This window comes from Choloepus didactylus, chromosome 1, assembly GCF_015220235.1.
Source record: "Choloepus didactylus isolate mChoDid1 chromosome 1, mChoDid1.pri, whole genome shotgun sequence".
Taxonomy (NCBI): domain Eukaryota; kingdom Metazoa; phylum Chordata; class Mammalia; order Pilosa; family Megalonychidae; genus Choloepus; species Choloepus didactylus.
Window position 1 is genome coordinate 154050389 of NC_051307.1, and position 18232 is coordinate 154068620.

Genomic DNA, 18232 nt, shown 5'->3' on the forward strand with positions numbered 1-18232 from the left:
TTGGGGAGCCATCAGAAGTTGCATTTCTTCTTCTTTAGTTTTGTTTTTAGTCCAGGGGAACAAAATGTGTTTTAGAAAAAAAACTGGAAGCAGTGTAGGCACTGTGCATTCCATGGTAAGAAAGAGGCAAAAATAGAAAATCTCGTTCACTTCTGGTTGTTGATGGCTTTAACAAGGATTGGAATATAGGAGGATGAGCTGGTTTGGGAGGGTAGACAAGGTGATCAATAGTGCAGAAGTTGAGTTTCAGCTGTGGCACATCTAGACAAAGGTGTCTAGGAGGCAGTTGGAAATACGAGTATAAAGTAGAATAGGGAAAGCCAAGGTTAAAAGTGTAAATGTTTGTAGTCATCTACAAAGAGGTGATAGTTAAAACTATAGAAATGGGTAAGGTCCTACGAAGAGGGGGAGTGTAGGTCTTGAACCAAAAAACATCGAGGACAGAATCTTGAAAAACATCTGTATTTAAAGGATTGAAAGAGGAAGAGGTGAGCACAAAGGTGAAGTTACTTACTATGAGATGTTATTGAGAAACAAAGGTTTAGCCTTGGAAGTGGTAGGAGGAAGGAACCCTTTGTTTTCAGGTATAGTCCTTGTCAGGGAGATTAGATGGTTTATTTGAAAGTGTTAATAAGTACAGGCATAACATAGGTAATTTCCACTCCTCATATGGGTCTGATAGATTGTTATATTTAGCAAGCATGGGCCAAATAAAAACTTTCATTGTGCTGTCATAGTGTCATTTTTGTCTGTAGAATTATAAATGTATCTGTTTAACTCTGTTTTGATTAATATTTAGTAAGCTTGCCAATAAGCATAGCAAACTCCAGTCAAAATAAATCAGCCTATAAAAGTAGGGGGCAGGGACTTGGGCAAGATGGCGGCATAGAGAGGAGTGGAAGCTAAGTAGTCCCCCTGGAACAACTACAAAAAACCAGAAACAACTAGTAAATAATCCAGAATAACTGCGGGGGGACAAACGAGACCATCCACTCATCATACACCAACCTGAATTGGGAGGAATGCCCGAGAACACAGCATAAAATCTGTAAGTAAAACCTGTGGAACCAGGTCGGGAGACCCCCTCCCCCATAGCCCGAGCTGCGGAGCCACGTGGTGCTACAGAGAAGCTCTCTCCCAGCAAGCGAATACAGCTCAGCTGAGCTCCAACTGGGGTTTTAAGTAGCAAGTGTGAACTGCTCACTACAGGTACGCAGCCCCAAAAAACAGACAGAGGCTTTGGGTGACGACTGACCTGGGAGAGCCAGAGGGTCGCCTTGGACTGGGTCTGAAGGGGACTATCCATTTCTTTTTTGGCTCAGTGGAGAAAGCCCCAGTCATTTTCAGTTTCCAGGGCTGTGACTCTGGGAAGGGTGGAGACAGCACAAGCAGACACCAAGACCATTGAAATGCTAATGACCTCCACCTGAGGGGTCTGTCTTCTCTAGGAGGAAAGGGGTGGGGCCCTTTCCATTCAGAACCAGACCCCAGAGCCTGGGGGAACACACCATACCTCCTCACACCAGTCAAGAATTATAGGCTAATAGGCATCACCTGCTGGGCAGAAAAGCCCAGTGACCCGAGGCATCAAAGGGTGGAGCAATTTTCTAAGACACACCCGCAGGGAAACCAGATACTGAATATTTCTTCCCTCTGGGACCTGAGCCTCTTCTGGTCTGGGAAAACCTGATTTGGATAACCAAGGAAACCATGCCTAGACAACAGAAAATTACAACCTACACTAAGAAAAACAAAGTTATGGCCCAGTCAAAGGAACAAACGGACACTTCAACTGAGATACAGGAATTTAAACAACTAATGCTAAATCAATTAAAAAAGTTTAGAGAAGATATTGCAAAAGAGATAGAGGCTGTAAAGGAAGCACTGGACATGTATACGGCAGAAATCAAAAGTTCAAAAACACAACTAGTAGAATCTATGGAAATGAAAGGCACAACACAAGAGATGAAAGACACAATGGAAACATACAACAGCAGATCTCAAGAGGCAGAAGAAAACACTCAGGAACTGGAGAACAAAACACCTGAAAGCCTACACGCAAAGGAGCACATGGAGAAAAGAATGAAAAAATATGAGCAACGTCTCCGGGAAATCAAGGATGAAACAAAGTACAATAATGTACGTATCATTGGTGTCCCAGAAGAAGAGAAGGGAAAGGGGGCAGAAGCAATAATAGAGGAAATAATTAATGAAAATTTCCCATCTCTTATGAAAGACATAAAATTACAGATCCAAGAAGCGCAGCGTACTCCAAACAGAAGAGATCTGAATAGGCCTACGCCAAGACACTTAATAATCAGATTATCAAATGTCAAAGATAAAGAGAGAATCCTGAAAGCAGCAAGAGAAAAGCAATCCATTACATACAAAGGAAGCTTAATAAGACTATGTGCGGATCTCTCAGCAGAAACCATGGAGGCAAGAAGGAAGTGGTGTGATATATTTAAGATACTGAAAGAGAAAAACCACCAACCAAGAATCCTGTATCCAGCAAAGCTGTCCTTCAAATATGAGGGAGAGCTCACAATATTTTCTGACAAACAGACAATGAGAGACTTTGTGAACAAGACACCTGCCCTACAGGAAATACTAAAGGGAGCACTACAGGGTGATAGAAGACAGGAGTGTGTGGTTTGGAACACAATTTTGGGAGATGGTAGCACAACAATGTAAGTATACTGAACAAAGGTAACTATGAATACGGTTGAGAGAGGAAGATGGGGAGCATGTGAGACACCACAAGAAAGGAGGAAAGATAATGACTGGGACTGTGTAACTTGGTGAAATCTAGAGTATTCAACAATTGTGATAAAATGTACAAATATGTTCTTTTACGAGGAAGAACAAGCAAATGTCAACCTTGCAAGGTGTTAAAAATGGGGAGGCACTGGGGGAGGGATGCAATCAGCATAAACTAGAGACTGTAACTAATAGAATCATTGTATTATGCTTCCTTTAATGTAACAAAGGTGATATACCAAGGTGAATGCAGATAAGAGGGGGGGATAGGGGAGGCATGTTAGACACTTGACATTGGTGGTATTGTCTGATTCTTTATTCTACTTTGATTTAAGGTTATTTTTCCTTTTGCTGCTTCCTAGCTGTCTTTTTTTTTCCTCTTTCTTTTGCCTCTCTACCTTCTTTGACTCTCCCTCCTGCCTTGTGGAAGAAATGTAGATGCTCTTATATAGATAATGGTGAAGGTGGTGAACACGTAAATGTATGACCATGCAGAAAACCATCGATTATTTACTTGGGATGGAATGTATGGTGAATGAACAAAACCATATTAAAAAAAAATGGGTTGATGACAAAACCTCGAGGGCAATATACTGAGTGAAATAAGCCAGACACATTAGGACAATTATTGCAGGGTCTCACTGATAGGAACTAATTACAATATGTAAACTCATAGACATGATATATAAGGTACCAAGATATAGGACGAGGCTTAAGAATGGGGAGTGGTTGCTTAGTATGAGCAGAATGTTCAATTAGGATGAACTTAAATGTTTGGAAACGAACAGGGGTGTTGGTAGCAAGATGTGAGAATAACTAACAGCGCCAAATGGTGTGTGAATGAGGTGGAAAGGGGAAGCTCAGAGTCATATATGTCACCAGAAGGAAAGTTGGAGGTCAAAAGATGGTAATGTATAAAACTGAATCCGATGGTGGGCAGTGTCCATGATCAACTGTACAAATACTAGAAATCACTTCATGAACCAGAACAAATGTATGACAATACAATTAGAAGTTAATAATAGAGGGGTATGAGAGAGGCGGGGCAAGATGGCAGACTCGTGAGCTGTAAGTTTTAGTTACTCCTTAAGGAAAGTAGGTAAAAAGCCAGGAACTGCGTGGACTGGACACCACAGAGCAATCTGTCTTTGGGCATACTTCATACAACACTCATGAAAACGTGGAACTGCTGAGATCAGTGAAATCTGTAAGTTTTTGCGGCCAGGGGACCCGTGCCCCTCCCTGCCAGGCTCAGTCCCGGGGGAGGAGGGGCTGTCAGCTCCGGGAAGGAGAAGGGAGAACTGCAGTGGATGCTCTTATCAGAAACTCATTCTACTGATTCAAACTCCAACCATAGACAAACTGAGACCAGACACCAGAGACTCTGAGAGCAGCCAGCTCAGCAGAGAGGAGACAGGCATAGAAAAAAAACAACACGAAAAACTCCAAAATAAAAGCAGAGGATTTTTGGAGTTCTGGTGAACACAGAAAGGGGAAGGGCGGAGCTCAGGCCTTGAGGCGCATATGCAAATCCCGAAGCAAAGCTGATCTCACTGCCCTGTGGACCTTTCCTTAATGGCCCTGGTTGCTTTGTCTATTAGCATTTCAATAACCCATTAGATCTCTGAGGAGGGCCGTTTTTTGTTTTTTGTTTTTTTTTAAATCCTTTTTTCTTTTTCTAAAACAATTACTCTAAGAAGCCCAATACAGAAAGCTTCAAAGAATTGCAATTTGGGCACGTCAAGTCAAGAGCAGAACTAAGAGAGCTCTGAGACAAAAGGCAATAATCCAGTGGCTGAGAAAATTCACTAAACAACACAACTTCCCAAGAAAAGGGGGGTGTCCGCTCACAGCCACCATCCTGGTGGACAGGAAACACTCCTGCCCATCGCCAGCCCCATAGCCCAGAGCTGCCCCAGACAACCCAGTGTGACGGAAGTGCTTCAAATAACAGGCACACACCACAAAACAGGGCGTGGACATTAGCCTTCCCTGCAACCTCAGCTGAATGTCCCAGAGCTGGGAAGGTGGAGCAGTGTGAATTAACAAAGCCCCATTCAGCCATCATTTGAGCAGACTGGGAGCCTCCCTACACAGCTCAGCAGCCCAGAACTGCCCTGGGGGGACGGCACTCACCTGTGACATAGCACAGTCATCCCTCAACAGAGGACCTGGGGTGCACAGCCTGGAAGAGGGGCCCACTTGCAAGTCTCAGGAGCCATACGCCAATACCAAAGACTTGTGGGTCAGTGGCAGAGACAAACTGTGGCAGGACTGAACTGAAGGATTAGACTATTGCAGCAGCTTTAAAACTCTAGGATCATCAGGGAGATTTGATTGTTAGGGCCACCCCCCCTCACTGACTGCCCAGAAACACGCCCCACATACAGGGCAGGCAACACCAACTACACACACAAGCTTGGTACACCAATTGCGCCCCACAAGACTCACTCCCCCACTCACCAAAAAGGCTAAGCAGGGGAGAACTGGCTTGTGGAGAACAGGTGGCTCGTGGACGCCACCTGCTGGTTAGTTAGAGAAAGTGTACTCCACGAAGCTGTAGATCTGATAAATTAGAGATAAGGACTTCAATAGGTCTACAAACCCTAAAAGAACCCTATCAAGTTCAGCAAATGCCACGAGGCCAAAAACAACAGAAAATTATAAAGCATATGAAAAAACCAGACGATATGGATAACCCAAGCCCAAGCACCCAAATCAAAAGACCAGAAGAGACACAGCACCTAGAGCAGCTACTCAAAGAACTAAAGATGAACAATGAGACCATAGTACGGGATATGAAGGAAATCAAGAAGACCCTAGAAGAGCATAAAGAAGACATTGCAAGACTAAATAAAAAAATGGATGATCTTATGGAAATTAAAGAAACTGTTGACCAAATTAAAAAGATTCTGGACACTCATAGTACAAGACTAGAGGAAGTTGAACAACGAATCAGTGACCTGGAAGATGACAGAATGGAAAATGAAAGCATAAAAGAAAGAATGGGGAAAAAAATTGAAAAACTCGAAATGGACCTCAGGGATATGATAGATAATATGAAACGTCCGAATATAAGACTCATTGGTGTCCCAGAAGGGGAAGAAAAGGGTAAAGGTCTAGGAAGAGTATTCAAAGAAATTGTTGGGGAAAACTTCCCAAATCTTCTAAACAACATAAATACACAAATCATAAATGCTCAGCGAACTCCAAATAGAATAAATCCAAAAAAACCCATTCCGAGACATACACTGATCACACTGTCAAACACAGAAGAGAAGGAGCAAGTTCTGAAAGCAGCAAGAGAAAAGCAATTCACCGCATACAAAGGAAACAGCATAAGACTAAGTAGTGACTACTCAGCAGCCACCATGGAGGCGAAAGGCAGTGGCACGATATATTTAAAATTCTGAGTGAGAGGAATTTCCAGCCAAGAATACTTTATCCAGCAAAGCTCTCCTTCAAATTTGAGGGAGAGCTTAAATTTTTCACAGACAAAGAAATGCTGAGAGAATTTGCTAACAAGAGACCTGCCCTACTGGAGATACTAAAGGGAGCCCTACAGACAGAGAAACAAAGACAGGACAGAGAGACTTGGAGAAAGGTTCAGTACTAAAGAGATTCGGTATGGGTACAATAAAGGATATTAATAGAGAGAGGGAAAAATATGGCAAACATAAACCAAAGGATAAGATGGCCGATTCAAGAAATGCCTTCACGGTTTTAACGTTGAATGTAAATGGATTAAACTCCCCAATTAAAAGATATAGATTCGCAGAATGGATCAAAAAAAATGAACCATCAATATGTTGCATACAAGAGACTCATCTTAGACACAGGGACACAAAGAAACTGAAAGTGAAAGGATGGAAAAAAATATTTCATGCAAGCTACAGCCAAAAGAAAGCAGGTGTAGCAATATTAATCTCAGATAAAATAGACTTCAAATGCAGGGATGTTTTGAGAGACAAAGAAGGCCACTACATACTAATAAAAGGGGCAATTCAGCAAGAAGAAATAACAATCGTAAATGTCTATGCACCCAATCAAGGTGCCACAAAATACATGAGAGAAACACAGGCAAAACTAAAGGAAGCAATGGATGTTTCCACAATAATTGTGGGAGACTTCAACACATCACTCTCTCCTATAGATAGATCAACCAGACAGAAGACCAATAAGGAAATTGAAAACCTAAACAATCTGATAAATGAATTAGATTTAACAGACATCTACAGGACATTACATCCCAAATCACCAGGATACACATACTTTTCTAGTGCTCACGGAACTTTCTCCAGAATAGATCATATGCTGGGACATAAAACAAGCCTCAATAAATTTAAAAAGATTGAAATTATTCAAAGCACATTCTCTGACCACAATGGAATACAATTAGAAGTCAATAACCATCAGAGACTTAGAAAATTCACAAATACCTGGAGGTTAAACAACACACTCCTAAACAATCAGTGGGTTAAAGAAGAAATAGCAAGAGAAATTGCTAAATATATAGAGACGAATGAAAATGAGAACACAACATACCAAAACCTATGGGATGCAGCAAAAGCAGTGCTAAGGGGGAAATTTATAGCACTAAACGCATATATTAAAAAGGAAGAAAGAGCCAAAATCAAAGAACTAATGGATCAACTGAAGAAGCTAGAAAATGAACAGCAAACCAATCCTAAACCAAGTAGAAGAAAAGAAATAACAAGGATTAAAGCAGAAATAAATGACATAGATAACAAAAAAACAATAGAGAGGATAAATATCACCAAAAGTTGGTTCTTTGAGAAGATCAACAAGATTGACAAGCCCCTAGCTAGACTGACAAAATCAAAAAGAGAGAAGACCCATATAAACAAAATAATGAATGAAAAAGGTGACATAACTGCAGATCCTGAAGAAATTAAAAAAATTATAAGAGGATATTATGAACAACTGTATGGCAACAAACTGGATAATGTAGAAGAAATGGACAATTTCCTGGAAACATATGAACAACCTAGACTGACCAGAGAAGAAATAGAAGACCTCAACCAACCCATCACAAGCAAAGAGATCCAATCAGTCATCAAAAAGCTTCCCACAAATAAATGCCCAGGGCCAGATGGCTTCACAGGGGAATTCTACCAAACTTTCCAGAAAGAACTGACACCAATCTTACTCAAACTCTTTCAAAACATTGAAAAAAATGGAACACTACCTAACTCATTTTATGAAGCTAACATCAATCTAATACCAAAACCAGGCAAAGATGCTACAAAAAAGGAAAACTACCGGCCAATCTCCCTAATGAATATAGATGCAAAAATCCTCAACAAAATACTTGCAAATCGAATCCAAAGACACATTAAAAAAATCATACACCATGACCAAGTGGGGTTCATTCCAGGCATGCAAGGATGGTTCAGCATAAGAAAAACAATCAGTGTATTAGAACACATTAACAATTTGAAAGGGAAAAATCAATTGATCATCTCAATAGATGCTGAAAAAGCATTTGACAAAATCCAACATCCCTTTTTGATAAAAACACTTCAAAAGGTAGGAATTGAAGGAAACTTCCTCAACATGATAAAGAGCATATATGAAAAACCCACAGCCAGCATAGTACTCAATGGTGAGAGACTGAAAGCCTTCCCTCTAAGATCAGGAACAAGACAAGGATGCCCGCTGTCACCACTGTTATTCTACATTGTGCTGGAAGTGCTAGCCAGGGCAATCCGGCAAGACAAAGAAATAAAAGGCATCCAAATTGGAAAAGAAGAAGTAAAACTGTCATTGTTTGCAGATGATATGATCTTATATCTAGAAAACCCTGAGAAATCAACGATACACCTACTAGAGCTAATAAACAAATTTAGCAAAGTAGCGGGATACAAGATTAATGCACATAAGTCAGTAATGTTTCTATATGCTAGAAATGAACAAACTGAAGAGACACTCAAGAAAAAGATACCATTTTCAATAGCAACTAAAAAAATCAAGTACCTAGGAATCAACTTAACCAAAGATGTAAAAGACCTATACAAAGAAAACTACATAACTCTACTAAAAGAAATAGAAGGGGACCTTAAAAGATGGAAAAATATTCCATGTTCATGGATAGGAAGGCTAAATGTCATTAAGATGTCAATTCTACCCAAACTCATCTACAGATTCAATGCAATCCCAATCAAAATTCCAACAACCTACTTTGCAGACTTGGAAAAGCTAGTTATCAAATTTATTTTGAAAGGGAAGATGCCTCGAATTGCTAAAGACACTCTAAAAAAGAAAAACGAAGTGGGAGGACTTACACTCCCTGACTTTGAAGCTTATTATAAAGCCACAGTTGCCAAAACAGCATGGTACTGGCACAAAGATAGACATATAGATCAATGGAATCGAATTGAGAATTCAGAGATAGACCCTCAGATCTATGGCCGACTGATCTTTGATAAGGCCCCCAAAGTCACCAAACTGAGCCATAATGGTCTTTTCAACAAATGGGGCTGGGAGAGTTGGATATCCATATTCAAAAGAATGAAAGAGGACCCCTACCTCACCCCCTACACAAAAATTAACTCAAAATGGACCAAAGATCTCAATATAAAAGAAAGTACCATAAAACTCCTAGAAGATAATGTAGGAAAACATCTTCAAGACCTTGTATTAGGAGGCCACTTCCTAGACTTTACACCCAAAGCACAAGCAACAAAAGAGAAAATAGATAAATGGGAACTCCTCAAGCTTAGAAGTTTCTGCACCTCAAAGGAATTTCTCAAAACGGTAAAGAGGCAGCCAACTCAATGGGAAAAAACTTTTGGAAACCATGTATCTGACAAAAGACTGATATCTTGCATATACAAAGAAATCCTACAACTCAATGACAATAGTACAGACAGCCCAATTATAAAATGGGCAAAAGATATGAAAAGACAGTTGTCTGAAGAGGAAATACAAATGGCCAAGAAACACATGAAAAAATGTTCAGCTTCACTAGCTATTAGAGAGATGCAAATTAAGACCACAATGAGATACCATCTAACACCGGTTAGAATGGCTGCCATTAAACAAACAGGAAACTACAAATGCTGGAGGGGATGTGGAGAAATTGGAACTCTTATTCATTGTTGGTGGGACTGTATAATGGTTCAGCCACTCTGGAAGTCAGTCTGGCAGTTCCTTAGAAAACTAGACATAGAGCTACCATTCGATCCAGCGATTGCACTTCTCGGTATATACCCGGAAGATCGGAAAGCAGTGACACGAACAGATATCTGCACGCCAATGTTCATAGCAGCATTATTCACAATTGCCAAGAGATGGAAACAACCCAAATGTCCTTCAACAGATGAGTGGATAAATAAAATGTGGTATATACACACGATGGAATACTACGCGGCAGTAAGAAGGAACGATCTGGTGAAACATATGACAACATGGATGAACCTTGAAGACATAATGCTGAGCGAAATAAGCCAGGCACAAAAAGAGAAATATTACATGCTACCACTAATGTGTACCTTGAAAAATGTAAAACAAATGGTTTATAATGTAGAATGTAGGGGAACTAGCAGTAGAGAGCAATTAAGGAAGGGGGAACAATAATACAAGAAGAACAGATAAGCTATTTAACGTTCTGGGGATGCCCAGAAATGACTATGGTCTGTTAATTTCTGATGGATGTAGTAGGAACAAGTTCACTGAAATGTTGCTATATTATGTAACTTTCTTGGGGTAAAGTAGGAACATGTTGGAAGTTAAGCAGTTATCTTAGGTTAGTTGTCTTTTTCTTACTCCCTTGTTATGGTCTCTTTGAAATGTTTTTTTATTGTATGTTTGTTTTCTTTTTAACTTTTTTTTTCATACAGTTGATTTAAAAAAGAAGGGAAAGTTAAAAAAAAAAAAAAAAGAAAAAAGACAAACAAGGGAAAAAAAAAAAAGATGTAGTGCCCCCTTGAGGAGCCTGTGGAGAATGCAGGTGTATTCGCCTACCCCACCTCCATGGTTGCTAACATGACCACAGACATAGGGGACTGGTGGTTTGATGGGTTGAGCCCTCTACCATAAGTTTTACCCTTGGGAAGATGGTTGCTGCAAAGGAGAGGCTAGGCCTCTCTGTATTTGTGCCTAAGAGTCTCCTCCTGAATGCCTCTTTGTTGCTCAGATGTGGCCCTCTCTCTCTGGCTAAGCCAACTTGAAAGGGGAAATCACTGCCCTCCCCCCTACATGGGATCAGACACCCAGGGAAGTGAATCTCCCTGGCAACGTGGAATATGACTCCCGGGGAGGAATGTAGACCCGGCATCGTGGGATGGAGAACATCTTCTTGAGCAAAAGGGGGATGTGAAAGGAAATGAAATAAGCTTCAGTGGCAGAGAGATTCCAAAAGGAGCCGAGAGATCACTCTGGTGGGCACTCTTACGCACACTTTAGACAACCTTTTTTAGGTTCTAAAGAATTGGGGTAGCTGGTGGTGGATACCTGAAACTATTAAACTACAACCCAGAACCCATGAATCTCGAAGACAGTTGTATAAAAATGTAGCTTATGAGGGGTGAGAATGGGATTGGGAATGCCATAAGGACCAAACTCCACTTTGTCTAGTTTATGGATGGATGTGTAGAAAAGTAGGGGAAGGAAACAAACAGAGAAAGGTACCCAGTGTTCTTTTTTACTTCAATTGCTCTTTTTCACTCTAATTATTATTCTTGTTATTTTTCTGTGTGTGCTAATGAAGGTGTCAGGGATTGATTTAGGTGATGAATGTACAACTATGTAATGGTACTGTAAACAATCGAAAGTACAATTTGTTTTGTATGACTGCGTGATATGTGAATAAATCTCAATAAAATGATGATTTAAAAAAAAATAAAGGAGAGTTTAAAGGGAAAAAAATAATAGAGGGGTATATAGGGAAGAACTAGATACCTATTACAAACTATATACTACAGTTAGTAGTATTTCAACATTTTTTCATAAACAGTAACAAATGTAGTATATCAGTACTAGGAGTCAACAATTGAGGGGGGTTGGTTAGGGATAGGGGAGGATTAGAGTTTCCTTTCCTTTTTTTCTTTTTTCATCTTTCACTTTATTTCTTGTGTGGAGTAATGAAAAGTTTCTAAAAATTGAACAAAAATTAAGTGTGATGGATGCACAGCTGTATGAGGGTACCCAGGGGCAAGTGATTGTACACTTTGGATCTTTGGATAATTGTATGGTATCTGAACAATCTCAATAAAAATGAAAAAATAAAAAATAAACATTAAAAAAAAAATCGTACTTATCATATGCTTGTACCAATTCTGGAAATTAGTTACTTTGAGGTACATCTTGTCTTATTGACTCACAGTCAAACTCACTATGAGAAGAAAGAATATGAGGTGTAATACTGTGATAATACAGGAATTCATCTCCAGCTTCACACCTGAGCATGTACAGGACTAAGCTATGAATAAAGTAATTAATTAAATGAAAAAAAAAAAAAAGTAGGGGGCAGAGTGCTTAGGCTTCTTTGGTGTTTTCCAGGTAATCAGTTGTAGTTAATATGCTGCTTCGATTGATTTCTATGAAATATTAAGGCAAAATTGTTTGAGAGGACCTATATAAGATGCGTTTTATTTTGTCACTGGGAAGTCCCATGAATTTTCCCACACTGTGTCATGCTCTTGTAAAGGAACACTGAACGTAATGATTATGCTATTTGCTGAGAAAGGCATGGGGTAGATTGAAGGGCAGTGTGAATGAAGAATATGGAACTGGAGAAGGGGCCCTGGAAATGAAGGCAAGCAGGGAGAAGGGAAAAATGAAAAAAGGTGGAGGAACAGAAAGTGGTCAAAGGTCAGATCTATGGAGTAGGCATTAGGGAGCTGGTCAGTTTGACACCTAGTTCAGTGCCCGATAAATAATTGGTACTCAAAAAGTTTTTGTCAAAGGAAGGAATGGATGGTGGCTAAGGAGTAGGAAAGTTGCTCCTGCAGGAGCATTGGAATCCTCCTTTGGCCCTACCTTTTTTTACCCATTGCTTGACCTCATTCATCACATTTCTTCCTGACTTTGAGTTGCCGTTAGGTTTATGCTAAAACATATATGGAATGTGTGAATATTCCAGCTAATTTATATTTGAACTTGCAATCATGGTCCAGCTCTCCGGGGGTAGATGGGGAAATGCTCTGGTATTTAGAAGTAAATGTATTTGAGTACCTGAAAGTTTAATTTCCTTTTATTTTAAGGAACAGAATATATGTGACTATATCTTGCATCTGCATTTTTCTGGCCTTAAGTGACTTGAATGAGCACTTCTGGCTGATCTGAAAGGTAGGGGTATGCACTTATATTCTCTGTGTGCTTTTTGGTAAGAAAGTGAAGAATGGTGAGAAGCAGGATGGGGAGTTTAAAATTATTTTGAGATATGGGTATATATAAAAACATACAAGATTTTAACCCACAAAAGTGATCAGATGCTGTGTAATTCCAAGTTTCTTTTTTTATTCAAAACTCCTCTGAAATTTGACAATCCACAAAAACTTAGATTATATAGAATTTTTACTGATTCTTTTACTTAAATGTGATAGTGATCTCACATCATCTGATGATGGAAATAGATTTTTGGAATCTGAAAAGATACAGGGCCATATAGTTTGTATTTTCTAATTTGTTTCAATTAGTATGTTTACAACCTGATTTAATTTAACTATATTATATCATCGTTGGTGTATCTCTGTATGCATGTAAGAGTAATATATCTACTGCATAGTCTGTTTGTAAAGAAAACATTTGACTAAGAAAAAGCTCCCTTTACTCTGTGTCATTCTATAAATATATATTTATTTGAAAGTCTAACAGGCATTCTGTTAAACATAGAAGATAGAGCAGTGAACAAAGCACAGAATCCTTGCCCTTCTGGGGCTATTGTCAAGAGCTATTTTCAAAGAGGATATTTCATATTAGGTGGTGGCTAATCAAAGAAGGAAAGGACTTTAATTATCTGGAAAAGTTGTACTCATAGGGAACTGGGATATTAACTAATAAATTCACTGAAGACAGGAATTTTTGTCCAACTTTTGTCTTTTGTGTTCACTGCTATATTCCCAGTGCTCAAAATAGTCTGGCTCATAATAGGCATTCATTTATTATATGTTGTCGAGGTGTTTAATGTTTTGAATTTGTATAAGCATAGACATGTACTTTGAAAAATCATTTTTACATGTAGTTAAAAATGTTATGATCTCAGCTACTTTATTTTTAATGTTTGGTACCTATTTTTTGTTTCTGCTTATGCCAACATACCAGGGAGTCAGGAAAAGTTTATTAATATTGATAATTAGTCATATGGTTATCTGATTTTGCAAAGAATAGATTTGGAAAGGATCTTAAGAGGTCATCTTTTGTTCAGCTTCCTGCTTAGGAAAACTGAGTAAGATGATTAGGTATGTATTTTTAATTAATCATTTAAAAAACTAGGACAACATAATTGTGTTCTCTCCTGAGAAAATGGAGAGACGTACTTAACTCTAGAAATGAAGGTAGTTAGCAACCTGAAAATGTTAAGGCTTCTAACCGTGTGGAAAGTAAAAAAAAAAAAAATCTAACACAACTAAGCTGCTCTTAGTTGATATCAGAAATGGACCTGTCATTCATTTTGGAATTGAAGCATAGCTGCCTATCTCAAGGGAGCAGACCGGTACTTTTTTTTCCTCCCAGAAAGAGGTGGACAGTTATTACAGGTTCACAAACCCCAACCAGCTTTACAAGAGGTTCCTCCCCCTCCCCCCTTTTTTTCTTTTTTTGGTAACTCACGATGTTTTTACTCTCCTTTCAAGATGCATTAAGATCTCCTGCTTCATGACTTCTTTGGAGCCAGCATATACCCTGCAATGTATAATTCATATTATGCAGGTTTCATGAGTAAGTTTGATCTTATTTTTTAGGTACTTAAAATTCAAGTGATTTGGTTTTTTAGAGAAATGTTAGCTTACAGTTAGACATTTCACTGTTTCACCACATACATTTTAAGCATATATATTTTTTTAAAACTTAAATATGAAAACAAAGTCCTTCATAGAATGGTACCTTAAAGGTCCTTTCTTGGTCTCTTAAGACCTGCACTTCCAGTTTCTTTTGAAGTGTCCTTGTTACATTAGGTGGTATTCATAGGGATTTTTAAAGCCAGTTAATTAAACAGTTTTCTTGAGCATCTTTTTAGTTTTACTGAGAAGTGTTTTAAATGGATCTTTCCTGAGCTCGATTGCTTATGTCTGACACAGTCTCAAGTTTCCACTGAATGGTAACAAAGACTGTAGAGTGTTGTTGGTACTGCAGTGAAAGGCATGCTTCCTTAGACCAGGTAAGAGAGATCATTTTGTTCCTACTGCTGGGTAAGTTGTTACAGCGTTTATTTTATATTCTTTAAACAGCAGCAATGTTAAATTGATAATACCTAGGAGCACGCTGAAATACAGACGTCTCGTTGCTTGTTGCGGAAAAGAAAACTACAGGGTATGGGGTTTGGAGTGGGCTGGGGGGGGGGAGGGGTAGATTTAGTTTACTTTATCATTGTTACTTATATAAATTAATTAAAATGTGACCATAATCTGGAGCTCCTTTTTTTTTTTTTTTTTTTTTTTTTTTTTATTCAGGAACTAAAGAAGCAGTTGAGGACTTGAATAATTTTAAAGGTACTTCATGGTTATTACTAGTGAGAGCAATTCAAATGATAGTCTTTACTTTCATTTCTTTCCAGTAGTTAATAAAAGAAACTTTGCCCTTAGCTATGCAATTTCCCACTTATGATACTTTTAAATTGTCAACGGCAAATTTCCTTCCTCAGGATCTTTAGAAATAAACCTGACACTTGAAAGATATTTCAGCTTTTATAGCTGTTTCATTCCTATTTTTTCTAGTACATTTTTCTTAGAAGTATTTGTGCTTTGAAAATGTCAGCTGTATTCTAATGAATCTCAGGCATTGTTTGCTCATAAAGGGGCCGGTGCATTCCACTGCTTTATGGTTTATTATGAGGCACAGTGTGAGAGTGTGGGTGGCACCATTTGGTGTCTGTCTCTTGGGGCAGTGACTGCCATTATGTTAGCTTTGGATTGGCAAAGAAAATATAGCATACACTATCCTATATGATTATGGATAATTTGAAGAAAATCTTAACCCTAGGCAATTCTGAGTGAGCCTGGAATGTGTGGCAACTTGACTGAGTTGATCACTTCAAGTCTACTTTGGAAGTCTGCGTTTTAATTACAGTTAATATTCCATCAGTCCCGTCTTTTTCATGTGTATAGCATTTAGATGTTCTTTGGACTTCAATAAAAAAGTAAATGTTTCTAGAGAAACTGTATCATTTAAAAAATATTCAGTAAAATTTTAAATAATTTAATGCATTTATTTTTTAAAAAGTTTTAAGGCACTTAGTGTGGGCAGGGAGGGAAAGTGGGAGGGGAGGTCAGGCGGAGAGCTTTTCTTTCAGTTAGGAAAGCCCTGATGGAGAAAAAAGCAACAGATGTTTCTTCTGTTACAACTGAGGTCCTTTCATTCAAAACTCACAGTAGCTGGAATGGGGAGGGGGAGGTCATAAATCTGACTTAATCAGTGAATATATAAAACCTAATCATTTGAAATTTATTCTTTATAATCAGGATTTGAAAAATCAGAAATATGGTAACATAGTCTGAGTAACATTACTTTTGGAGAGGCTTTTTCTATCTTCAGATTTCTGTTGTGTGTAATTAATGAAAATGTGGGAAAGTTAATTTTAATGCATTTAACTTATGGAAGAAGTTGAATATTAAATCATATAGACTATCCAAAAATCTAAGCCATTATAAAATAGATAGGGAATACTCAGAGGTTGCAAAAGTTTGCAGTTGCAGAATAAGTAGTGGTACTAAGGCACAAAAAGAAATTAAAATATGAAACATCAATTGTATATGTTGATAGGTCATTTCATCTTCTATGAGAAATACAAGACTTATTTGAAAAGACATTTGAATAAGAAGTGTGGAAGAACTATTGTGGGTTTAACTGAAATGATGTATTGCAGTTTGCCTCTAAAAAGAAAGATGGTAAGCTTGGATTGGTTGCTAATGGAAAGAGGAGAATGATTATCTGCTGAAAAGAGTAGGATGGAAGAGCTTGAAGGCAATATGTACGTAATGAAAACAGCCAAAGTAAAAAAAATAGTTTCTGGATTTGTGGAATTTGTGATAAATAAAGAGGAAGCCTTTTACTTTTGTAAGAACACAAAGAGAAGTGTTGTGCTCTGCTATAATGTGCATTTATACATGTTTTAACTTTATGCATGTCTTAAAGTTAGATCTTGAAAAACCAGCACTGAGTACCAGGTCTTTCACCTGTTAGGCATTTAGTAACTAGTTGCCATAGTTACACTGTAAAATTAATAGTAATTGCTTTGTACTTTTTTTAATTAATAGATTTTATTTTTTAAAGTAGTTTTAGGTTTACAGAAAAATTGATCAGAAAGTGCAGAGGGTTCCTATATCACCCTTTTCCTTCACACAATTTCCCGTTAACAGTATCTTGATTAGCATGGTACATTTGTAATACTTGATAAGCCATTATTGCTATATTATTTTACATTAGGGTTCACTATTTGTGTGATACAGTTCTGTGAGTTTTGATGAATGAATTATGTCATGTAGTCACCATTACATTATCATACCCGACAGTTTCACTGCCCTAAAAATTCCCTTTGCTCCATCTATTCATCTCTCCCTCCTTCTGAAACCCTTAGTATCCTCTCATCTTTTTTTTTTAATTTTTATTTTAGTAACATAAATACAACCTAAAATTTCCCCTTTAACCACATTCAAATATATAATTCAGTAGTGTTAATTACATTCACAATGTTGTACAGCTATCACCATCATCCATTACCACAACTTTTCCATTACTCCCAAAAGAAATTGCTTTGTACTTTAATAGCCAAAAAGTTTTGAGACATAGTTCAAAATTTGTTTGTAGATAAAATATCATACAGTTGTCTAAATGTTTAATTGGTCTGAAGAGAAGACTAGAAGATAAAAATATTAACCTTTAAGGAGATTATGAAAAATTTGTGTTGCTCTTAGCTATGTGAGCTTCCCTGAAGATTTGCTTTTCTTTAAATAATGATAACAGAATTTAGGGATTTTTTTAATTGATTAATTTTTAAATTAAGATTAAGGTGAGAGTTTTTAGTAGAGAACCTAATTGGTTTACATACATTTTGCTTGTTTAAGGAAAAGTAACATGTAGCAGTTGTTCCCTCCCTTCTGAACCCTCCCTCCCTTTCTTTTTTTAAAGATAAGTAAAATAAGTAGATTTATAAACCACAAGTATGACCAAAGTAAGAACTTTCACAGTTTTGACCACAGAATACATAATTTTGATGCAACAGACCACCTTGAATAAAAAGTTGGTGGCCCCACATGTGATATAAATCTATGACAATATCATAGGTTTTAGTTAT

At 38.0% G+C, this 18232-nt stretch overlaps 1 protein-coding gene across 9 annotated transcripts in view; it reads left to right on the top strand.

The window, feature by feature from the left end:
• Nucleotides 1–18232, top strand: part of TFDP2 (transcription factor Dp-2) — a 366930-nt gene that overhangs the window by 241353 nt on the left and 107345 nt on the right. Inside the window, exon 1 of one of the 9 annotated variants that reach the window (XM_037843597.1) lies at nucleotides 14534–14661. The exons of 6 other annotated variants lie outside the window; for them this stretch is intronic. In XM_037843597.1, the coding sequence (XP_037699525.1) occupies nucleotides 14631–14661 (31 nt within the window). In that variant the 5' untranslated portion in view covers nucleotides 14534–14630. Of the gene's footprint in view, nucleotides 1–14533; nucleotides 14662–15064; nucleotides 15101–15412; nucleotides 15432–18232 lie in introns of those variants that run through there. 2 more of the 9 variants (XM_037843622.1, XM_037843630.1) reach the window with 2 other exon arrangements.